Source organism: Heliconius melpomene, chromosome 20, assembly GCF_056956725.1.
Source record: "Heliconius melpomene rosina isolate 202511_hmr_F chromosome 20, ASM5695672v1, whole genome shotgun sequence".
In the NCBI taxonomy this organism is placed as follows: Eukaryota; Metazoa; Arthropoda; class Insecta; order Lepidoptera; family Nymphalidae; genus Heliconius; species Heliconius melpomene.
The window spans coordinates 13700388-13727265 of NC_140408.1; the positions used below are offsets into that span (position 1 = coordinate 13700388).

Sequence of the window (26878 nt, forward strand, 5' to 3'; positions counted from 1 at the left end):
TAAGATTTACCAAAATTTATATTTTAAATAAACAGATAAGCAAGCCAAAAATAAAAAAAATATTGATAATTCTCAAATAAAATGTTTTACGCTTATCCTAAAGGGTATCGAACTCACGACCCTCAACGACTTATTAAGATTTTTCTTAGGTATATAATAAAGTATAATTTACTAGCGGCCCACTCGCGGCTTTACTTTTCTTTTTTTTGGGAAATTCCGGGATAAAAAGTAGCCTATACGTTGCTCCACAACCTCCTCTATCTTCCAGTGGGAATATATTAAATTGGTTCACCAACCGGAGATTCTGGGAAAGAATCCGGAGAAAGAGAAAGTCATACAGATAAAACTTTTAAAATCGTTTGTTGGTGTTTAAATAAAAATGCATGTATGCACTTGAAAAAATACACGCACAGACACTCAGCTACTGCAATTTTATTTATATGAATAGATAACAGATGTATTATACATTTATTTCCTTGGACACACAATAGCTGTAGTATTAATTCATGCTAATAAATAATTATATATATAATCAGCTTCACGCTGTATCCCGCACACAGCAGGGTAGGCAGAGAGAACCTAGTGTTAAGACACTCCGTTCCCCTCTGCTGAATTCTGGAGGCATTGCGTGTTGAGTGGCAGAACTCAATGCCGCGCTTTGCCTTGACACCAGAGCGAAGAAATGGAAACATAAATTTTAAATAAATATTTCATCTCCTCGAGTGGGAATCGAACCCACATCCAGTCGGTTTTACAGTCACACTTTGGGCCCGTGCGCTTCGACTGGCCTCATTTATATAAATATAAAAGTAAATTTAATTCTGGGGAGGGCACAGTACCGCGCACAAGACCAAATTGCAAACAAGGCAGCAACGCACCTGTAGCTCCTCCGGTGCTGCACGGGGTCGTGGGCGGCGGTGGTCATCATCAGGTGACCTTGAATTTTTTTTTTTCCATAAAAAAAAAAAATTCAAATGCACAACATATAGGGGTGCCACGTCATTAACATTGCTTAATATAATCATTTTTTAATTAATAATTTTGATCTTGCAAATATAAACTTAGGGCAGTAATATTTTAAATTTCTAAGTAAAAAAGGAAAAATACTTTTTTAAGATAACGTAAACCAATTTGAATATCTCTACAATTTTATATCAAATTCACTAATAATGACATTCATAAATAGGTTTTGCAATATAAGGGGGTGAGGGTTAGGGGCGGCTCTAGCTCGTGCAGCGCCCCTGTGCAATGAAACCCTGGAGCACCCTAGGCCTGAATTCCGATGATTCTTTTTTTATTGGATAGGAAACACTTCAAGAGTTTGTTTCTGGATTTGGGGATTTGGACTGGAGGTTCTGATTATGGACTCCGGTGGAAGTCGGATTATTTGTAAAAAAATATAAATCTATCACACCAATATGATTTTGTTGTCATAAGAAATAAACAGTTAAAAATTAGCTTTCTAAGTATTTTTATGGTGTAAAACAAGCCCTTTCACTTGATATCCATATCAGGTGGCCTGTACAAATAATAATTGTAATATTGATTACATGTAATTTTATTATCATAAGAATTGAAGTTGCACTCCAAATGTCAACTCAATCGCTCAATTAATTTTGTAACTAATACACATATCTTATAGTCCACGCAAGAAAATTTGCTGTCAACTCATTAATTAGATATACCTATACATTCGTTAAATATATGACGCTGTTGTGACGCACTTAAAATAGAATGAAGACTGTAGAAAACCGGATAAGCGCGAGTCGGGCTCGCCTACCGAGGGTTCCGTACAAAAATTGGAGGTCTTTCTGAAATTCAAGCTTAGCTTAGCCAGAGCCCTTTCATCTGATACCTAACATTAATTTCCTGAAAATCAAGAGACCGTAGACCAGAGTATTTGGTTTGAATTTTAACTCGATTCCCAAGCGTTACTGAGATAAAGGCTCTTGACAGACATACAGACGGACAACAAAGTGATCTTATAAGTTCCGAGGTTCTCTCTTGACATGACCAAATCTGAAATTATTCTTCTGATGCCGCTTCTTATTCTAAATATTTAAATAATATAAATATAATATTTAAATAATATTTAAATATTTTTAGTTTCTCTTAAATATGTGTGTAAATAACGGAGTGTCTTTATACACTCCCTCACTTGTTTTAAATTTTCTCTGCCTATAATTTACTTTACTTTTTAGGGTCGGCAGAGGGAAGGTGGTCAGTCCCCCACGCATCGCGTTTTGTCTTATTACCAGAGCAAAAAAAAATTACAATAATTCATTCCGCCAAGTGGTAATCGAACCCACTACCTTTGTCTTTACAGTCAAATAGTATGTCACTGCGCCAAGACGGCTTCATAAATATACTTTAACTTATAGTAATTAACTTCATAACCATGTAAAAAGTATTGATAGTATTTTCCTAAATTAGACTTTTATCTCCCACTCGTAATATAAATTGGAATTTAATCAGAATTTTGAACATAAAATATAGTTATATCAGTTTGGCATTGTGTAAGCCACCTAACTCTACACGCTAGTAAAAGTACCAATCTTATGGTCTTTATTTAATTTAATGTTTCTTTTTATTTTATTTTACACATACATAGCAGGGTAGACAGGGAGAACCTCGGAATATTGTGCATAGACACTCCGTTCGTTACCGGAGGAAATGAAAATATTAAATATGTCATTACCTTGAGAGGGAATCGAACCCACAATAGTAGCGTTTACAATTATACGCTTGTGCCCCCGTGCTACGATGGCCTCATTTTTTCTATTTTTTATACTTATTTACAAAATGCTCCCTTGCTCTGCCTTAACAAAATAATAAAAAAAGACACTCCGTTTTCTAGAAAGTACCCATTATTAGTTAGTTAGTTAGTTAATTACCCAGTGGCCCATTTATGAAACATCACAACAGGGGGTAGATAAAAATAATGTAATCAATTTATTATTATGTATAGGTATATAACCAATTCAAGGGCCATCGTGGTGCTGCGTTGGTGGGATATTGAGTTATTCGTTGATAACGTTGTCAGAAATGGACCAAATTAAATGACACGGGAAGCACCTGCTTTCAAATAAAAAAAAATCATCAATATCGGTTCACCCAGTCAAAAGTTCTTAGGTAACAAACGTTAAAAAAAATACTTTCGAATTGATAACATCCTCCTTTTACAGAATTCGGTTAAAAAGTATAAATATGCGGTGGAAAATGCATGTAAATTGAAATAAAGATTCGGCGGCAGAGTTTGGCCAATATGCTTTAAATTTTTATTTCTAGGATTTTAAGTCCTGCGGCACTTGAAGAGCCTTCGCGAGGCCCTAGTTAGTGCGAGGCTGCAGGCAAGGGGCCAACTTTACTCACGCCTAGCTACTTCACTGCCGTCTACTTACCCTGATCTCCTATATTCGGGATTAAACGTGAAGCTAATAATAAAAATAAACAAATCCATCGAATGGTAATGGAACCTGTAACCATCGCGTCTACGATATCGCTTTACTTCATACGTTTGTTATTATTTTAACGTACACTGTACAGACAGACTGTTTATACTCGGGAACAATAGCACAGTTTTATATATAACCTCGCTATTTTTTTTAATTGCAAATTTGTATTTAAGTCATAAGTGTGTCGAATTCGATTATAATTTGTGAACGTTTGAGGTGATAAAGTTATATAAATGTTCTATAAATATATTTTAAATATATATATATATATATATATATATATATAAATATATATTTAATTTGGTATCTTTTCAGTTCACTATTTTTATAAAGACTTGAATAAAAATAGAAAATAAATCTTTGTGTTTAAATTCTAATTAAGCTTATACTTTATGTGAAAAAATATAAAAATTACTGAAAAAAAATATTTTTTTTTAATTGCAAGTAGATAATGAAAATTAATAAAGAAATATGCGAAAAGCCTCATTTTATTGGACCATTATACAGAAGTTGTATAGAAAAATCCACGAAGAAATACTGGATACGGGGAAGTTTGAGACGGAGTGGAAGACTTGGAAGAAATTTTTATATTGGAAGTTCGTAAGTAATTTTAGTTTTTCATTTTTTATTGTCAAACTGTATCTTGCATATAGCAGGAAAGGCAGAGGGAGGCTATGTCAAGACTATGCTTTATCATGTTATCAGAAAAATAAAAAAAATTCAATCATCCAAGTGAGAATCAAACCCCACATGGGGAAATAATTATATTACATTTATTTTCGTTATCCCGCACTGATAGACAATTATTTTTATTTCTCCGCAATGTTTGGAAATTAATTGAAAAATGGAGAACGGAGTATATTCAAACTAGGTTCCCTATAATACGAAAAAAACGTAAATTATGTCTAAAACCGATTGTTATTATTTAAAGGACCTATTTGAGTCACTATGTTGCTTTACTTAGGAGATTATATTAGCAACACTTTCGAGTTGTTAATATACACTTTTGCTAAGAATATATTTTCAGGTGCCAGAATGTACAGCTAAAATTACATGAATGAAAATGATTGAATGAAAAATTCGCAAAATTTTAGTCAAATATAATAGTTATTTATTTTTGTCAATATCTATTAATTAAAGTAACATGTAATTCTACTGATATTATAAATGTGAAAGTTTGTGCGGTTGGACATATGTTCCATTTTAACTCAAAAAGTACTGAACAGATTGAACAGATGAAACTTTAGAATAATATAGCTTATAGCATTTTTTAACAAGTTGTCACTAAGCTAGCATTATGAAACTTTTAAAGAGTATTTTACATAAATACTAGTAGTTTTTAAAATTATTTCTTTAATAAAATCACTAGTAATTTTTTTTCGCCCCTGAAAGATTTTTTTAAAATTTAGTTTTTTTTTAATTATTTTTATTTTGATGTTATTTCCAAGATGTATAAGCCGATACTTAAAAAATAATGATATTATACGAAAGGCATATTATTAGGCTATATATATTATTAGGGTAACGTATCGAAATCAGTATTTAAAACGGAGCCCAATGAGAGTAGGTGACACAGAGTGAAATTTTTTTTTTTATTTTTATTTGTTAGGCCTTTTTGCATTAAGCCTATACATACATACACACGCGTGTTCCCTTGAAATTTGTCATATTATGGCAATGTTTGTCAGAATATCTTCAATAGGATTTGTAAAACTAACAGTTATGATACTGTAATGTAATAAGTCAATATTTTTCTTTCGCAGTTGAATCAAATGACGCTTCAAAGTCGTTGGGGATTTAAATTACTGAGACTAGTGAGAGTTCTCGGTTTTTTCTGTTATCAAAATGTTTTTCTATATAAAATTTTACAATTTAAAAAAATTTTGAAGTGCAATTATGAGAATTGGTTATTTTCATTTTTTTTATTTTTCCTACCTAGCCTGCTACGTACAGAATACGTTATATGCGTGTGGGGTGGGGGGATCGAAACATTAAATGTGCCCACCCCACAGATGGGTGTTGGGATCAAACCAATGACCATCGCGTTTATTGTCAAATTTTGTCCCGTTGCACTGTGACAAGATAGCCTCAACTATTAATAAGTAATAGTTAATTATAATTGATTATTTTGCCTAATTAATACTTTTAATTATTATAATAATAATAAAACAAACTTAATATTACAATCATCGTTATTGATTATAATTATAAATTATGCCGATTTCGACACTATAAGAATCAAAATTAACAGGTCAACCGGAAGTACCTTAACTTCCGGTCGACCTAGAATCATGAAATTTGGCAACTAGCATATACAGTTAGTACTAGTTCAGCAAAAAATTAATATCTAAGATACCTTAGGAAAGCCTATATGAATTTACAAAGACACAGATAAAGCAAGAGTATTTCCTTCTATATTATAACTGTTATATCATAAATCATTAAACTTATACAGTTATTAAGTTGTCTATTTTCTCGATTAAACTAATTTATAATTTAATTATAATGTTAATTATAGTCGTTAGTACGTTATATTTATATATTTAAACTAATAGTCGTATTAATATTATTAGTTAGCTGAAGAATATGTTTGGTTGAATGTGCTAAACTCAGGAACCTATTAAAAAATATTTTAGTTATAGTTTTCATAATATCGACATCGATAATCGATCGATAATATCATAGTTGCGAAACTTAATACCGAGTATGGTCTAAATTACGTTATTTGATCTAAATTTTATATATAGATACAAAAATCAGTTTAAATTAAGTTTAGTTTTCTTCAACAAAGCAAACAAACAAAATTATCATAACACTAAATAAACTGCATGCGCTATCAAATACTTTGGCAAATAAGCAAATATTTATAAAATATTGTAAGGATTATAGTTAAAAATAATTATTTTTAAATGAATCTCAACAGGTAGATAATTTTCTTATTTAATAAATGTCATCCTCTTCATGTGGGGTAGGTAAAGAATCTCTACGTCAAGACTTTATTGTATACGAGTACATAGGAAAAGGAAGGGGAGCCGTAATCTGTTCTTTGTAAACCTTTATCCCTTATCCCCAATCTCTAATCGGTAATTTATAATCCGTAATCCGTTCTCCTCACTCTCTAATCTACAAGGGAAGGATGGACTAAGCCCACTCCATAATCGTCTGTTGGCCATCCCAATTTTCTTTTTATAAAAAAAGTTAAAACACCTTTACAGAAAAATAACTAGAAAAAAAGTTTATGGTATTTTTTTTATTATAATATATTGTGTATGCGGGATAAATCGCATTATATTATTAGGTCACAAACAATTCATTGCCCTTTTGCCATATACAATACTAGTGGACCCGGACGCGGCTACGCCTGCTTGAACTATAAGAATATTTTCGCGTCGGACATACTCATACTATGCCGCTCGAAGGCTAAGTCATTTCGAATCAGTGACATCTTCTTAATTATTTATCAAACTTCATAAGGATGAATATTCAAATGTCGCGGTAACGGTTGCGTAGCGACGCGACGGTTGTTATTAACATGGCAGAATAAATTGCATGTCAAATTAGAAAGTACTTTAAAATATATTAGTATATATGTGTAATGTAATGTTATATAGCCTATAGCACTTCTGATGAATGCAGCTTTCATACAAAACAAAAACAATGTAAATCGAACCAGTAGATCCAGAGATCTTAGCGTTCAAACAAACAAACAAACAAACAAACAAACAAACAAACAAACTCTTCCGCTTTATTATATTAGTATAGATATTAAAATATTATATACAATATTGAAGTCTTCCATAAAACCTATAAATAAAAAATATACCAACCGAATTGAGAAACTCCTCCTTTTTGAATTCGGTTAAATAGTACCTACTTATACTTAAACTAACACAAATAGGTACATTTAAAATTTTTATTGTTTTATTTCACTGACGCAAGAGTGCGTGCGCCGCCATCTTGTTTTATACATAGCCCTTTATAAGTTCTTTGATCTTTGTCCTTTCACTAATACGTGATTTTAATGATATATTAGAATAAATAACTACAACATTTTAAAATGAATAGGTAGGTACTCATAAGAGCAGTTCCGATTTCCACGAAATTTTCGAAATATTCAAAACAAAATTAGGTCGCAAAATAATGCCGCGCTGTACCTATCGAAGCGGGACAAATAAAAGTAATCAAATCGAAAATCATATTAAAAATATAAAAACTAAAGCATCAAATAGGTCAAGTTTACCTTTGACACATAAAAAACAACACACATGAAAAAAAAGTAAATAACAGAAAAAAAATAAACAAGCCAAGACCAACAACATAACGCAACATTGATAACGTGTTTGATAAAAAACCTTCCTTTCCGCTCTCAGTATCGCGCCTTTGGCCGTAGCGAGCGAACGCTTGCACTTTTAAAAAAAAGTTGTCAAAAGACATTGACATTTGGAAAAGGCGGGAAAAGTTTGACAATCACGCGCGACTTTCTTTTTTATGTTTGAAGTGATGTTCGATATTAAATTCAGATAAATGACAATTTTAATAATATTCTTTGATAGAATTTTTTATTAAATAGTAGTTTGTGATAATTGCAATATTGCAAAAAAAAAACAAGTGCATTAAAGAACAAAAAGTGGTAAACCTAATTAGATTTTTTATTATATATTTTTTTGATTTAATTAAGCTGCTAATCTTATTCTTGCTCGATGAGAGATTAATGTCAAAACATTCTTTTTTTCCACCTAATTTCCACAGTGTATCTTGAATAGCGAAACTCAGCGCCGCGCGTTGTCTTTATCACCAGAGCATTGAAAATTATAATTTATGCAATTCACCCTAGGCGGCTACGCTCGCTTAAATTTTATGCCAAAAAAACTATATTGTAGCCAAAATATCATAGGTAATTTTAAAAAATAATAATAAAATGAAGTAATCCATTCTAACATGTCCAGAATAAGTATACAAAGATTCATGATAATCGGTTAAGTAGTTTTGGCGTGAAGGCGTAACAAACGTTATTACATTCACATTTGTTATAATAGTAGTATGATAATATTATGTTATATAACTTACTTAACTAAAAAGAAACAAATGCAAATGAAATATATTAAAATGATTGATTATATTTACTCTAATTTCTTTTTCAATAATCTCACCGTTTTCTCACGTACCAGTATGTACATTTAGTTTAGTGCGTCGTTAAAACCGTCTGAAAAGTTGGCACCTTGTGAAAGCTATTAAAAATAGTATTAAAGCTAACATTGTATTTATAGTAAATAAAATATTTTGAATATAAATTAGCGGCGTTGAGTTCCGTCACTCAACATGCAATGTTTCCAGAATTCGGCGGAAATTCGGGAGAACGGATTAAGGAAGTGTTTATTATATAAGATGTTTTATGTTGAATAAATTGTCAGAATGCGGCGTTAAGTTCCTACAGTCAATCTGTAGAAACTGCGGAACGGAATGTGTTGATACTAGGTTTCCTCTGGCTATTCTGAAGTGTGGGACGGAAATAATAAGCAGAAAAAAAATTAACAGTAAAAATAAACTACAATTATAAACAAAAATCAAGTTCAGTACGAAGATTAAAGGTCTCGAGCTTTTTCTGAAATTCAGGCTTAGCTTCCCCAGGGCCCTTTCATTTGATATCTCACTAGCGACTTTAATACCTAATTTTGCCCGCCTTTTAAGGATTTTTTAGGACTAAATCAAAAATTTTTAATAGTTTCAGATTTTTGCGAGGATACATATACAAATAATATCCAAAATATCTATATTGTAATCCCTATTTGAAATATTACGCTGCTTCCACTTGCATTGAAACTCTTCCAATCATCCAAAGCGGAACTTAACTCCGCGTTAATTGTGAAACTATAAATTATTGACAAAGTAAACGTCGCTTGGTAAGTTTTATCTAGCATTCTAGATTTATTACAGTGTATGTACTATTTATATATTATATATTGATAAATGTTTTGTCTGTGTGAAATTATATATGGAAAACGCAAATTTGATTGTATGTTTATTGACAAATTTTACTTTTTATTTTTTAGCCGTTTTTCGTTAGTATACGATTGATAACAAAGTAGGTGGAGGGAACATAGTGTTGAGACACTCCATCCCCTACGCAACGCAATATCAATTTCCTAGATTAATTAATAAAAAACTATATATAAGGTCGAATTGTAAGCTCTTTTGGTTACGTTGCATTTTCCGCTAATTGTACTTCATCAAAAATATCTTTTAAAACACGTGTTATTAGCTTCACGCTATATCAAGTATATAGCCGGGTAGGCAAAGGGAATGTGGGAACCTAGGGTTAACACACTTTTTTCCAATTAATAGACCGTTCTCTTTCTCTTCCACCAATTTCTGGAGGCATTACGTTTTGAGAGGCGGAACTCAACGACGCACTTTACCCGGTGCATATTTCTTCGCTTTGGTATCAAGGCACAATTCGGCGGAAAGTGGAAAGTGGAGTGTCTTAGCACTAGGTTCTCTCTGCCCTGCACTTTTATAATTAATATAATTAAAAGATATTGTAAAGTAACAAACAACACGACCGACGTCAAGTAATTCCGCCAGTTACCCACTATAATTATTATCATTTAATGAATGAATGATCTGTCATTATGTAAAATGTAAATGAACGTCATCGTTAACTTGTTTAATGATAATATTTAATGATAATATAATACATAGTGCTAGATAGAATTGTAACAAGGACAAAACTACTATTTTGAATACATTTTAACCTATTTTTACATAAGTACCTTATATAGTTAATACTTTTAAACATTATAAGATAAGATACATTATAAATATTATAAAGTGGTACAGTTTAAAAAATAAATAATTAAATTAGCTTCACGCTGTAACCCGCACACAGCAGGGTAGGCAGATGGAACCTAGTATTAAAACATTCCTTTCCCCATTTTGCTTTAAATTTTGGCCCGGCCTCCCCTCTATTAATACATCCGTGGCCGCAGGTAAAACTTGTGAAACAATGCCAGACAAGTCTTTTAAACTACGCAGCGGATTTAAATGCAGTTTTCACTAATAGATATAGTGATTAGTGCTACAACAGGGCAGCGAGTATAACAAGACTGATTATTATATTAGCGTAGTCCAAGTATAGACTAAATCCCGTACGGTACTCTGGTATTTTTGTATATAAATTTACGGATTTCAAAGTCAAAGTCAAAATATCTTTATTCCATAAAAATGCTTAACATTAACTTGGACATGTCATAAAAGTAGACAAAATTTAAAAACAAAATAATCAAAAAAATGTGCAATTTTGACTTCAAAAAAACCCGTTCAAATAGTTGAGCTCATGAGAAGATCCAGGCAAAGAAACTCATGGCCACTCTTTTTAACTGCCAATATTTGTTACAAATTACAATTACAATTAACAATTTTAACTTAGAAATAGAGCAACTCATTTCCAAACATGTTTATCGCGAACATAATCTTGAACAGAGTAATATGCTTTTTGGCAGAGCCTGTGCTTTACCACTTTTTTAAATTTGTTCAGTGATAAGTTAACCACGTCGTTTGGAAGTTTGTTATTATTTAAATTTTGAACACCAGTATTTGAGCCCGGGCCACTTGTAGTCCACTTGACTTTTGCCTGCCTATGAACTGACTGTTAAGACACCCCGTTCTCATTAAGACATTTCCGTTTTCCACTTTCTGGTAAATTCTGGAGGCGTTGCGTGATGAGTGGTGAAACTCAACGTCGCACTCGTCGTCTTGATTCGTCGTGGAAATGAAAATATTAAATATTTTCTCGAGTGGGAATTGAATCCACAACCTGTTCCTGCCTCTGCGCCACTACTGCCCAACTAACTAACTCTACTAACTTGCTAATTATATTTAATACGTGTAATTTTGTTTTCTTTAATTATTTTAAACTCGTATTACACCGTTTTTTTTTTTTTTTTTTTTTTTTTTTATATGGAATAGGCTTGCGTTTGACCGCATCAAGTCTGGTGAGTGTTGATGCGGTCTACGGTGGTGCACGCTTGCCTAGAAGATACCTATTCACCCTTTCTTTGAAAACCCCTACATTGTATGTCAGAGGAAATACAGTTGCCGGCAGTGAGTTCCAATCTCTCGCAGTGCGGATAAAGAATGTAGCCTCAAAGCGTTTCGTTCGTACGGTAGGAATTTCTACCGTGTATGGATGGCGTAAAGCTGTATTTCTGGAAGTTCTGAGGTAAAAAGGTTATAACGTTTTATATATTTCCAATAAATGTATGTGTTATACTTATTTATAAGTTTGTGTAGGTTTATATCTACTTATATACTTTAGGATCGTAAATTACTTTGTATGTTTTATATCTCTGTCACGAGGTTAAAATTCTTTTTATCTCTTTTGTTACATGTAAATTATATTGTAAAAATATGAATCAGCTTCCGGTATACAGCAGGGTAGGCAGAGGGAACCTAAAGTCACTCCGTGTAGACACTTCGTTTCCCACTTTCCGCCTTTCCCGGTGCCAGAGCGAAGAAGTGAAACTATTCATAAATAATAATTAATTTCCTCGAGTGGGGATCGAACTCACAACAGGCACGTTACGTTACGTTAAAATATACATATAATTGACTGAACGTGGTCGTAAGTAACTTCAAATACAAAGACTTAAATACCTAAGATATAAAATTAACAAATTTTCATACAATAATAACTTAAATAAGAAACCACATCCGACAAAAATTAAACGTTTCAAACATAGCAAAATAAAAAATAATAAGGAAAAAAATTTAGTATGTCAAAACAAACTTTGGTACTTAACGCTTACCGACGCGATGCATTGTGGTTTGTGATTCATCCTCATATAATAATTATATAGGTCATAATTCTTTCTTTTGTTTACGTTTATAGAAATTCCGATGGCTCCCTACCACTTTCAGAATGTCAACGAGAAGTACAATTTATAAAAGCTGATAAACTTAAGTTTGGCGTATGCACTCATTTTGTATGAAACGAACTACAAATATAAATTTCATATACATCTTATTTTACTTTTTGGATTTTTCCCTCTATTTGTACCGAAAGTTCTCACTTGCCAAATTCATAAGTTTTTCATTATGCGATGAATTTCATACAAAATGCAAAATCAATGCATAAACGTTTGATATCAAGGAATCTTTTGATTGTATTGATTTAAAAGCTTGATTTTTATGTGCTTTTAGGGGGACCACAGACCTAAATATTTGTTATTAATTTGAGATTGGTACATCGACGCGATCTTAACATTAGATGGACAACAAAGGGATCCTAATAAGGGATCCGTTTTTTTCCTTTCGAGGTTCAGAACCGTAAAGAAGGGGCCGTCTATTTGTCTGTATGTTCGTCTGTCAAGACCGAGGAGGTATCAAGTTAATTTTAATAAAAAATCTTCATCATAGAAAAAATAAACATCTAAATTAACGAAAATACAATATGCAAAAATTCCATTGCCATTTCTACGTCTCAATAAATTGAATTGAAACGAATCATTCTAAGTAATTAGCTGCGTGTTTCTTATTTAATTGTTATATGAATAATTTAGAGAATTAAATGAATTTTAAATATATTTATTTCTTAGAAAATTGACTACAATATTCCATTTATACAATATTTGATCAAAACAAGTCAGTTATGGCGCAGTTGTAAATAATCTGATTAAAAGCGATGATTATTAGTTCATTTTTTTTTTAAATCGTTTCGCGGCGTAATAAGTCTGCGATTATAAACGCAACGGTTGTGAGTTCGATTCCTACTTACGGCCGCGGCAACGAATTCCACTATTTTCCTTGCCCTTGCCAATTCAGCGGAAAGTGGGGAACAGAAGTGTCTTTATTGGAGAACAAGGTTAACACTATGTTACCACGTTACCTCTGCCTAGCCTGCTATATGCGGGGTACAGCTTGAAACTAAAAAATATATTGCCCCAGTGGGACTCAAACCTACAAGCATCGCGCTACTTTCAGACCCCCTCCAATTTTACTCTACAAATCAAAAAGAGGTATTGCAATTATGGTCGGTTGCTAGTAATACTTGCATTATACATTCCTCGTAATGCTATTGTTACTCCAGATTTGTTATTATAATGTTAAACACGAAGTTAGTACATGTTTTATTCAGTAATGCCCTATTTGTTTGAGCTTGTATTGAACCCACGACTAATGATATAATGTATACATACATATCTACGAGTATATGAAAGAAAGGACGGAAAATTATAGAATAATCCAGCTTCACGCTGTATCCCGCATACGGTAGGGTGCCAGGGGGAACCTAGTGTTAAGACTTAAGACACTCCGTTCTCCACTTTCCGTCGAATTTTTCAAGGCATTGCGTGTGGAGTGGCGGAACTTAACGCCGGTCTAAAATAATTGAAATGTGAGATTGAAATGCATGGACAAATTTGACAAGAAATAAAAAATTACAGTATAAATATAGTAGAAACTCTGAAAATAATAAAATTTATAGGTATATAACAGAAATAATCCATAATCCAATAAATTTATAGTTTTTGACATAGCATACTATTTTAGAAATATACTTATAGAAATTTTGAACGTAGCTGCGTTCAATTTTTATACGTTATCTAAAAAAAATATAATTGTATTTCATTTCATACATAAAGTAGATATTTAGGTTTATGCATTGCTCATACATTTTCATCGGTTTTAATATCTACCCGCAAATAGGGAAATTAGTGACAATACTAGCCGATCACCACGCACCGTATAATTTGAGCTCTGGAAAAGTGAACTCTCGACACAGATTATAAAATTCGGGAGAGAAGCGGAGAAAATGTCTTAAAATTAAGTTATCTTTCCATTTATTTAGAAATAAACGAATTTTCGACATTTTCCCCGCGCTTGCCTCAATTTTCAAGAGATTGTATTTTACGTAAGTGGCGGAACTCAACGCCGCCTTTTGCAATTCGTGTAATCAATGATAGACACATTTTTAGTATGAATAAGTACAAATAACACCTTTACATTTTTACAGTTTTTTTTACTGAAATAAAAATGACGTTTTTAAGTTACGTATTACAGTTATCAATGGTGACCGTAGAACAATTACATTATATACCAACTAAAACTAGTTAATTTCATTGTTTTTATATCGGTATTTATAGCATAATATACTAGTGATTATATAGCGTATATATACTAGCGATTGACTCGCGGCTTCGCCTGCTTAAACTTATTACACCCATATTATACAAAATGTTTACTATATTGTAGTTTGTGTCATTCTTATCAAGTTATCACTGTAAAGTTTCATCTAAATCTCTTTAGTAGTTTTTATGTGAAAGTACAACAAACATCCATCCTCACGAACTATCACATACATAATATTAGTAAGATCTAATATAATTATAAGATTATAAAGTTGACTCTGTTAGGTATAGTCTAGACTAGACTGGTATTGAAGGACTGTATATTATTTTTACTGTACTTTTTTCAGTTCTTATTTGTTTGTATCTAGAGTCGGTCTCTTTTTTTCATATTTTCTTATAAAAAATTGTGATAATAGTTTTTTATATTTGTTGAAGATGAAGATAAGAAATTGTGGACGAAATAATCTGTGGAGGTATTTGGAAATTTTAAGTTCTTTTTAGCTGTTCTAGCAGAAATGACTCCCGGAGAACCGTCGTGGTTTAGCGGAAAAAGGTTGTGGGTTCAATTCCTACACGGGAGAATGAGTTATTGTCTATTATTGTGATGTCCTCAAGTGACGACCAGATTTACACACATTTATTAGTTACAATGAGACACTCCGTTCCCCACTTTTCGGTTAATTGAGGGAAATGAAAAAAATAAATATAATTATTTTCCCAGGTGGTAATCGAACTAACAAATGTCGCTTCTAGTCAAACAAGTCTATTATATGTAACATAGTATTATAAAAAAACTAAAAAAAAACCACCACACTTGTTAAATTTCAACAACGTATCTTTATAAAACAATCATAATTTCAAATATATTTCTCGCGTCGTTAGTTCGTAACGTGGTTGTACGTAATTATTTGATATTTGATAACTTATTATTAAAAATCGAGTCCGTTGTGGCGCAAGGCACAAGCAATCGTTGTGGGTTCGATTCCCATTTGGGGGAATGAATTATTTAATATTTTCATTTTCTCGCTCTGGTAACAAGGCAAAGTGCGGCGTTTAGTTACGCTACTCAACACGCAATGGCTCGGGAATTCGGTGAAAAGTGGTGCAAGGACCGTTTACTGTCTATTTTCATTTCTACATAGAAATAGCAGAGTTTAATTTCTACATAAATTAGTTGAGTTCCGTCACTCAACACGGAACATCTCTACAAAGTGTGGAGTGGTAATTGAGAAGCGTTTTATCTTAACACTAGGTTCCCTCTGTTTATCCCGCATTGCGAGCAAAAATTGTGAAACTGTAAAAATAAAAATAACATATAGTATCAAAATTGTAGCTTACAGTACAGTACTTTCATTATTTTCACCTTAGGTTGACTTTTCTCTAGTAGAAACTGGATTTTCCACTGGATATGTATTTCTTTCATACCTTGTAATACTTTCAAGTTTATAAAGTTTGCATTGAGTAAAAAAATTATGTACTAAAATCAAAATATAATGTAAATAAAAAGTGTAGTGACTAAACACTTAAACATTTATTTTATATTTTTAGAGTAGTATTTATTTTGGTCTTTGAATATTATTTAAATATAAATATTTTTAAGTACGTAGAGCACAGTAGGCAGAGGGAACCTAGTGTTAAAACATTCCGTTTCCGTGTCCACATACTTTTCGAGATATTATTGTTGTGTTGTTACCAGGCGAGGAAACGAAAAATATTTAATTTCTCCGAGTAGGAATCGAACCCACATCTGTCGCATATACAGCCGGATGATGGCCATACGACACAAGTTTTTAAAATAGTTTGTCACAATTATATAATTTCATTTTATTGTTCATCTTTTTAAAAGCTAATGAAAAAAATTATAGTTATAGTAATTATAGTTTTCTCTTGCAAACTATTATGATTTAATATTAATATTAAATTATTATAGTTTTCTCTTGAAAATTATTATAATTTAAAACTTTTGTTTTACATATGAAATAACCATTTTATGTAAGTTATATAAAATGGACGTATCTGAATTTCGGTAAGATATGACTTAAAGCTTATAATTTTTCACGCTTTATCCCGTTTATAGCAGAGTAGACAGAGGGAACCGGGAAACCTAGTGTTAAGATACTCCATTCCCATTAAGATATTTCCGTTCCTCACTTTCCGCCGACTTCATTTAATTTTGTAGGCAAAGTAGGTACATGTGTTAAATTTCATAAGTTATGTAAGTGTGTCCACAAATTTCTTGACATAAACGTTTTACTGAGATGATAATACTTGAATTAAAAAAAGTATATTGTAACTTAGAGAATAATCCAAGTTTCATCAAAATCGATTCAGTAGTTTGTGAGATAATGACATACACGCATTTCTACAAGTATAATGAATTATATTTCTACAATAAACCTACGAGTACCTACTGCCTAAGACAGTCATTTGAAGTCAGTTTATTTTTTTTAAATTAATACTTAAATATATATTACATATAGAAATCATATCCATATTTACTTAAGCGAAATAAAATAACAAGAGAAAAACAAATCGAACTCTCCAACTTTGACGTAATACGCAACGACAATAGAGTTATAAAAAAATAGATAAATTGACGTTCTACAAATATTTGTTACTTCATTGAAAATTGTAGTAAACAGTATAAAGCCTAGTAATTGCGTTTACTGTTTGTTTGTTGAATATAGCTGCGCTGTAGTGTTGTCACACGTGCACTTTTTATAAATAAACTTGTAGATAAAGGTCTTCATGTCGCAGTAGACTGTAAAAGCGATGATTCTCAGTTCAATTCCTCAACTGGGGGAATGATTATATTGAAGTATTTGTGTATGCATAGCCTACTATCACTAGTCGATAGCCCCTATTCGGGAACTCCCCGAAAATCGTCTCCTTGCTGCGCTTTCTCTTGTTACCACGGCGCCACGATGCGATGGTCTCATTTTCATATTATACTTATTAATTTTTCTTTACATTTTATAACTTGGGCTTATGAACATTATTAAATTACTAAAATACATACAAAATCTAAAAAAAACTCCTTTAAAATAACTTAGTAATTAAAGAAAAGAAATTAATACGCCATCAGTATCTCTCGACCTCTAAATACAAACGGATGGATAAAATTATCCATAAAATTATATTTTTTTCTTATATACAAAAATGACGAATCGTTATAATTTAAACATAATTACATAGTCTAATGATTTTTTAATAGCGACCAACCTTAAGGCTACTATTATCAAAAAAATTCTATCAAAAAGAGTATTTAATAATTTACTGTCAATCAAACATCAGTGTCTGAACAAATGTCGTGAACTTATTTTATATTGAATTTCGGACTAAAATGGATAAATTTGTTAAAAGAGTGAAAGAATGGACTGGTGGGTCGAAACCTCCATCTCCTGAGCTGAGTAGGAGCCAGTATTCCTTGGTGTCTACAGGAGAACTGACAGCCGAAGCTCTACAGGTATGGCTGAAGTTACCCAAGAAGATCAAGTATGATCCGGAATTGGAACCGTTCCAGAAATGCTATGAAAAGGAAATTGGTAAGTTCTACATTTCTTATATTGAAAGATTGATTTTAAATTAAACAATTTTAGTGGATAGTCGTGCCTCGTACCAGAGCGAGAAAATATCAAATATTTCTTTTCTTCGAATGGGAGTCGAACCTATAATCATTCCGTTTATAGTCGTACGCGGTTCACCTACTATCGCACGTGGCCTCAAGGATATAATTAGCAGGTAAACTAAAATATGTTCATATAAGACATTGTATTATAGAAAAATTTAAATTTAAGTTACAATAGGTGAGAATCAAAGGTACTTTGGTATACGATAATTTGTATGAACTTGAGAAAAACAATACCTCCTTTTGTAGAATTGGGTAGATACCTACTTGGAAATTGTTATAATAGCTTCACCTTATATTGGGCGAACCAAAGTCAGACACTAGAATTCAGTATTTGTAATTATTTTATTCCCTTTGATTCTAAAATTACTACTATTTTACTGCTGCTTCACGCTGTATCCCGCACATAGCAGTGACAATTATAATGAAACATCACTATATTTTTCATATTTTGTTATTTCATTATAGAAACAAAACACGTTATTTGAACTTAAAAGATAAACTCCTAACAATGCTATAAATTAAATTACGTTCGTGACAGCCTTTACTTTATAAAACTAGTGTTTTAACCTGTGTTTACTTCAAATTATAAGAAAAATTTATATTTAATATAGAAGTCCTATAGCATCGTTTTTTCGTCTCATTAAAAATAATTGAGGCCAGAGTAAAGACGCGGCAGGTTGTGGGTTCATTTCCTATTACAACTAACTAGACAAAACGCGTGTTTGAGTTACGGCATAAAACACTCAACTCATCGTGTCAAAAACTGAGCAGTGCGTGGGTAACGGAGAGTGTGAACGGTAGGTTAGACTACCATATGTGGGATTCAAAATGAAAATAAAATTTAATTTGCTTAAAACTTTTTCTTAGTGTACCTAATATATCTTTCTTTTTAATTTATTATAACAAAAAAAAAATATTTTAACAAAATTTATTGAACCTAATGTAGAACAATACAAACAAACAGATTAATTATGATATATTGTATTAAGCGATATATTGTACCTTTTGCGTCAAAATTTAGTATTCGTGACAACCTTAATATAATAATAAAGTAATAAAAAAAGTATGTCAGTGCTAAGGTCACAATTATTTATTTATATATTTGTTTATATTAAAGGTATAAGGTTCGATTATCGTGAAAATGAAATAGTTGAATCCCCCGAGAAGGAAATAAACTCACAACCATCGCAGTTAGTACACACGCTTGCGCCACTGCGCCACGACGCCTCATTGTAATTAGTGTCTGTGTTTGTATATAGTAAAAACAAGTATTTTTCCATCAATACACTAATATATTAAAAATAATAAAAATTGGGGAGTGTCTTAGCATTAGGATCCTTCTCCCTATTCTGCTACATATATGCGAAATACTACGTGAAACTAAAAATGATCGTCAATAGAGTTAGGCTGGAGGAGGACCTCATTCCTCCCAATATCCAAAATCCCAAGTCAGAGACACAGGAGATGACAGGCGAAACTCAACGCCGCGCGTGCCTTACCATTGTCGTGAAATAATAATAATATTAAATAAAACATTTGCCAGATTGAGGATCGAACCATCTGATCATCATCATTTACAGGCAGAAATTCTCCTCCTTCCGAAGGTCCTTATTAACCCAATGCTCTCTTAAATGCATTAAATAAATTAATTATGTGAATAAAAACCCTATCACTCATATAAATACACTGCTTTATTTACAAATAATATTAACCTTGAATTAATTTTAGATCGAGTGTGACTCAACGTCTGTTGTAGAGTATTTTTTTAATAACCGACTGGCACTCGACCAGAAGAGGATAATGTGTTTGTTTTAATTAAATGCATTTGATATTTAATTGTTTATTTTTTATATTTCTACATATTATCTTTCTTATTTCGATCATTCTTGTAGTAATAAAAAGTAGGCATAATAAAAAACCAAGTGCTAGGACATTCAATTCTTTACTTTTTGCCCAATTTCGATATATTCCTTCTTCTGTCTTACGTGGTGGAAGTGGAACTCAACGCCGCGCTCTGTCGTAACCGATTGGGGAAATAAATTATTTGAAATGTCATCATTCCCTTTTATGCGAGAATCAGACACAACGGAAAATCAGACAAAACGCTAGCATCTCTGCATAGTTCTCTCCCCTCGTCCACTCCTGGGCCTCTTCATGCTTTTTCGTAAGTTATCTGTAGTGCACAGCAACATATAAGCATTTACTAAAGCTTTTACGCTCTTTCCCTTCGAACGTATTATAAACATAGTATATTTTTATATGTTGGTATAATATATCTCATTATGTCGATGCAAGTCAACTTGCATTATAGCCAACCGGTTTAAACTGGTTTCGAGTCATTTGCAACGGTGTAAGTATTTATAGGTATTGTTCTTGCTCGCGGTTTTGTCTGTCTTGTTTATTATCTATTGGAAATAGTCGTATAAAGGCCGTCGTGGCACAAGTGCTTTATTGTAAGTGCGAAGGTTGGGGGTTCGATTCCCACTTGGGGGGATGATTAATTATTTATAATAAAACATTGCGTGTTTTCGACCAGAATTCGAAACCTCCAGAATTCGACGGAAAGTGAGGAACGGAAGTATCTACAGAATATGCTTACAGGTTCCCTCTGACTGCTCTCCTTTGTGCGGGGTACATTGTAAAATTAAAAACAAGAATTATTATTTCACGAGATTAACTCGTTCAACCAAACTAAATCTCCAGTTTTAAGCTATAGACCTTATAGAATATGCTTTACGTCAAAAACTTAATTTAAATACATGCATATATGGTATGTTATTTTATGACCTTATTTCAAATAATTAGCACGTAAGTGGGATTTACCTTTTATCGTTTTTACACAAAAGTATTTCATATGGTAATTAATAAATAATTTGTTATTTTATTAATTATTTATTGAGGATATTAAAAATAACGTAATTTTATTTATTTTCCTTTTTTATATATTAATATAAATATTTTTTTATATATTAATTATTTTTAGCTTCACACTTTGTCCCCCACTCATTGTTAAAACACTCCGTTCCCATTATTCTTCTTGTTTAGGTTCACATATCTGTTATATATAGCAAGAGAAAGCTCTCATAGCTCGACATTATAGTGTCATAACACTCGTATCTCCGCATTCCGTTTGTATTTAAGATATTGTGTGCTAAGTGACGGAACTCAACGCCACAAAGATGTAATAATAAAAAAAAGTATAAAAGTAAACAAAAATCTTGTCCTTTTAATATATATAAATGTAATATTATTTTATGCTGTTATATTATTTATCTTACATATTACAATCATTCCGCATACTATAATCATTAATCACTCGAGAGCCTTACAATTACTGGCTGAGGAGTTTGTTTGGATGAATGCACGTTTACTCTTAAATTACCGCTTATAAATAAAAATAAATATTTTAGTGTTGGATAAGCCTTTCGGAAATCCAACGTTTCACCAACCAAATGGTTGTGACCTCGTTTCCATTCAAGTGATTGAATTGTAATTTCATTTTCCCACTCTGCCTACTCTCCTATATACCCTCCTAGCGTGAAGCTGCTATCTTTAGTACATTTTCCTAAATATAATTTCTAAACTCACACGTGAGTATCAAGATGTTGTTTTCTTTTTCATATTTTTGATGCTCATCCAAGCACATGCAGCGCACTTATAAGAGAGCTAGCTATATTTAGAATTGAATTTTGTAGCGTATTAAAATGTTAATACAGTCGGCTCTCGTTAATTCAAACCAGTGATTATTCAAAGTACCAGTTCTCTAGTGTTAAAATACTCCGTTCTCCACTTTCCACCATGTCTAAATTGAGCTGAAATTCCTAACACCAAATTACTCTGGCCACTCTCCTAGGGTAAATTTATGAAACTAAGAAAAACATATTTAGTATTAGAATTTAGAATACATTTGAACAGTTGTCATTGTTAGTATAAAAATTACGAAAGAAGCGTAATTTGAATTGGCACTTCTTGGATACTGTCCAAGCGCTTTAGCCAATATTGCAATACGATTACACAGTTTTTTTGTCTGTCTATCTGGAAACCTCATCTGTGTTTAGGAAGCTAGGCAGAGGGATCCTAGTATTTCGACATTTCATTCCCCACGCACCGCCCAATTTTGTGAGGCATTGTGTGTTGAGTGGTGGAACTCAACGCTGCATTGCCAATACGTTCCCTCGTGTGGTAGTCAAACTCACAACGCGACGTTTACATATAGACTATGTACCAAAGGGCCACGGCAGCCCCAAATCTAAATAACCAAAAAAAGGAGAATGAAGTGTTTTAACGTTAAGTTATTTTTGCCTATTCTGGACAATATACATTTTTTTAGTTACGCGCTGCATTCCGCACATAACAGGATAGAGAACACAAAGGGAATCTAGGAACGTAGTGTTAAAACACTTAATATCAACCTATTAAGTCACTTCCGTTAAGCACTTGTCGCCGAACTTTAGACTTTGGTTGCGGAACTCAACGCCGGGCTTTGCCTCGTTACCAGACCAAGAAAATGAAAATATTTAATGATAAATAAAAAAAAAACCACGAAACCCACAGCATATAACTAGTAAGCAACGTATGCGACAAACTGGATCGAACCGGTTTTAAAATAGCATTAAGCTCATCCCATCGGAGCGGGGTCACATGCGAACGAATGCAAAGAAATATACGTGTAAATAAGATCTTATGTATTAATAAATACATTTACTTTTTATATTCTCCATTTTATATTTATAGTGTGTGAATTTAGTGTCGCATTTTGTCGTGGTAAAATAAAAATTATTTATCTCTTGGAGTGGAAATCGAACTCACAAACGTCGCGTTGCGTAGAAAAAGCTCCCGGACTCCCCGAAACCCGTGCCTCAAAAAAGATGCATAGAGGACCAGATAGAAAAAAAAACATATCGGTTGGCTTGTTTTCAAAAATATAGTCTTAGGTTCTAGGTTCCCTCTGCTTACCCTGCAAGAGACAACGTGAAGCTAATTCTTTTTTTTATCATATAAATAGTAGGCAACTCGTGAGAAATTAACTTGGATGGTAACTCCATCTACACATATACATTTTAGGCAACGTCCTTGTAATGCCTAATTAAATATATATTACCCAGATATGTATGTATGTTTGTTTGTTTGTCATTACCTTAAAAATAGGTGTCAAAAGTAGGCGATAAAAAGTAAAACAAATATTTACTGGTACTTATGTACATATATGTATATAGAGAATATTTTACTAGGATTTTCTGTCACATGATAGTGTCAGTTTAAACACCATAAGCCTTGGTTCTTTTATGGTATGTCATGGAAAAAAATATTGAAATAAATCCCAAAAATATATATTTATATTTATAGGTGTTGATATTGGATAGTAAGAATATTACTGATATATAAATATTTATACCACATAGCAGGGTAGTACCTGATAACCTAGTGTGAGAACTTCCGTTCACCACATTTTGCCGAATCCTAGCGGCACTGTGTGTTGAGTGGCGGAACTTAACGCCGCACTTTGTAGGCTACATCATTATATCTATTTCGCTATTTGCAGTAGACGAGTAAGCACTTAAAGTTATATTATTTAGCTTAACTTGAATATGGTATTAAAACAACACGTTTCCAAGTTTCTGCCCAATTTTTCAGATATTATATCTTGAGTGATAGAACTCAACGCCGTATTCATAGGAAATGAAAATAATTCACTTCCCCCAAGTGGGAATCGAAGCGACAACGGTCACGTTTTCAGCCAGACGCTGCACTGTGCCTCTATTGACTAATATCTAGTTTTAGTTTAGTCAGGCTGACTTAGTTTTTTTTATCTTTTAAACGTAACATTATTTTTATTTGCTTAGCCATTCTCTAATTCGTTATTATTTCTTATCTTCTTAAATAAAATATGTTAATTATCATAGACGTTAGATATAGATTATATTTATATTGTTTAAATTGTATAATTAAAAAGATTTATGGAAATTTTCGTACAATTAAGAATTTATTTCAACGGGATTTATTATGTAGAGGTTGGTCGTGGCGTAGGGGCACAAGTGTGTGCGTAAACGCTACTGGTTATGGGTTCGATTCCCTTTAAGAACGATCCCCAGGAAATGGTATATTAATATTTTCATTTTCTGCACTCTGGTGTCGTGGCAAACCGTGGCGTTGAATTCGGCCACTCAACACGCAATGCCTCCAGAATCTGGAGGAAAGTGGCAAGCGGTGCGAACTTGTTTCCCGTTGCGTTCAACATTTTACATGTTAATCACAAAATCAATCAATTAAGGATTTAGATTTAGCTTATATAATTTTTTGGATTAAAAGAAAGTCTTTATACAATTTGAATAGAATATTTATACAAACTAAAACATTTTTTCAATTCTAGCAAGCAAACAAGAGAACATACCACTAAAACTCAAAAATGGTTCGACACCGGAATCGAAGAGGCTACCTTTAGTGAAATCAGCGCCGCATTTGAACAATAACAGAGTGGAAGAAGCTCCAAGCATCGATGGGAAACTTGAAGGTGTTGAAATACATAGTCCTTCGAAAGATAGGTAAATTTTGTTTATTTTTTATAGTATGCATTTATTTTATATATTTAGCATTCCTCTCGCGGCTTTGTCCGCTTAAACTACATAATTATTAATTTACTTATCTATATAACTTTCGTTTTCTAATAGTAATATCGTTTTCTAATTAATGAAACAGTTATCCTTAGCAATTTTGACGAACATTTTTTTTAAATGATACGACAGTTTTGCTTAATAATACCTACGTAGTTTTCATTACGATTAAATCGGTTATTAATTTATTACAAAATTATTAATGTTATTTCACATTGTTACAGCAAGGAAAATGATTTGGCACCCAAAAATCAAAGCAAGGTACCTATTTCATTATTACTCGTATTATATTTTAACACGTTATTTTTATAATTATTATCTTGCATTTTACGATTATTTTGATGAAAATAACAGGTACTTAATGAATATTGAAGGTAAAAATTAATCCGTCTGATAAGATAACAGGCAGATTGCATAGTCAGTTTCAGATAAGTTCTCGTTAAATTACCAAATACAATACACGTACTAATGCTATCTAATAGAGGCCAATCGTGGTGTAGGGAAACGGGACAGGTCGTGGAATCGATTATCCCGCCAACGACGCAATGCCTACAGTTATTCTGGTAAGGCGGAAAGTGAGGAACAGAAGTATTTTAATGAGAACGAAGAGTCTTAAATTAAAAGACTTCACATTTCCGTTCATTAGTTTCTCTCTATTTCTGAGGCATTGCGTGTTAAGGGACGAAACATAAAGCGGTGCTTTGTCTCGTTACCAGAATGAATATATTAATGACAATATTAATGACAAAATGAATATATTAATTAAATATTTTATATTCCCGAGCGGGAATCGGACCCATAACCGACGCATTTACAGTCAAACACTTGTGCCACTGGGCTACGACAGCTTCTAATACGTACCTTAGTATAAAAATATACAACCTAATTAAGGACATTATGTATTAAATGAGAGAAATTAAAATAATTAAAGTACAATAATTTCGCTGAGTGAGAATTGAACCCACAACCCACAATAATATTTTTCCTTTTCTTATTTATTAATAACCAGCAACCCAATCACTGCTTCGCCCGCTTAAGCTTATTGATATATTACAGTGAGATCATAGAAAATGTTAAGATAAATTGCATATGAATAGCCTGTAATTACGAGTGTGTTATTCTGATGTATAAGTTACATTACTGAAAAGTTTCATCTAAATCCGTTCAGTAGTTTTTGCGTGAAAGTGGATTAGTAGGATATTTATTCTTAATAATAAAAATAATCTTTTTTCTTGCCCATCAGATGGCTAGAGCCAGGTATTACGTGAAGATGACTCTCCTACTTGCCTGCTGGATATTTTTCACTCTCATTTTTATGATGTACAATGAAAAGGAAGAAATTGTTAGAATCTCGTCTGTGAATCCCGGAGAAATTAAAAGTAAGTTGGAGCCTATTTTAACTAGGACCACAATTCCCACTGGAGGAAATTAAATTATTAATATTTTCATTTCCTCCCTCTGATAATATTTAGAATTCGATGGTAAATGTGGAATGAAATTGTCTCAATGGAAACGGAGTGTGTTAACACAAGGTTTCCAGTTTCCCTCTGTCTACCCTGCTTTGTGCGGGATATATCGTGAAGCTTAGAAAAAGATAAAAGATAATTTCATATTAGTTTTTAAACATAACATATACTTTTAATCCCCAAAACGGAAATAATAACCAAATATTTAAATTATATCACAATTTTCTATTTGTCAAGTGAACACTGAAATTGTATTCTAATAGTAGCATTAAGTAAACAACAAAATGAAACCTATCAAGACCTAGGCACTAAGTCTAGGTAACGCGAGGTCTTCGGTGAATGACCTGACCACCGAGCGTGCAGAATGTAAATATAATACATATGTTGTAATGTTAGGTTATTTTTAACCGTGTATTTTAACTGTTACTAATAATAATCTGTAGTTGAAATATGACTCATATGCAAAATGCAGAGTTAGTACTAGAAATCAGACAAATAATGATTACAAATTTACTTCTTTTTTCATAGCATATAGCAAAGCTTAGGAGGGTAAGCAGAGGGATCCTAATAACTCTGTTTTAAGACACTCCAT

The 26878-nt window shown here is 32.3% G+C and overlaps 1 protein-coding gene across 3 annotated transcripts in view; it reads left to right on the forward strand.

Moving 5' to 3' along the window:
* Positions 1 to 7833: 7833 nt before the first annotated feature.
* LOC146528118 (P protein-like) overlaps positions 7834 to 26878 on the forward strand; it is a 31439-nt gene continuing 12394 nt past the window's right edge. The window contains exons 1-5 of one of the 3 annotated variants that reach the window (XM_085204579.1): positions 7834 to 8085; positions 17793 to 18123; positions 24580 to 24751; positions 25045 to 25081; positions 26064 to 26199. In XM_085204579.1, coding sequence (XP_085060705.1) covers positions 17922 to 18123; positions 24580 to 24751; positions 25045 to 25081; positions 26064 to 26199 — 547 coding nt within the window. In that variant the 5' untranslated portion in view covers positions 7834 to 8085; positions 17793 to 17921. The remainder of the gene's footprint in view (positions 8086 to 17792; positions 18124 to 24579; positions 24752 to 25044; positions 25082 to 26063; positions 26200 to 26878) is intronic. The other 2 variants (XM_085204580.1, XM_085204581.1) reach the window with 2 other exon arrangements.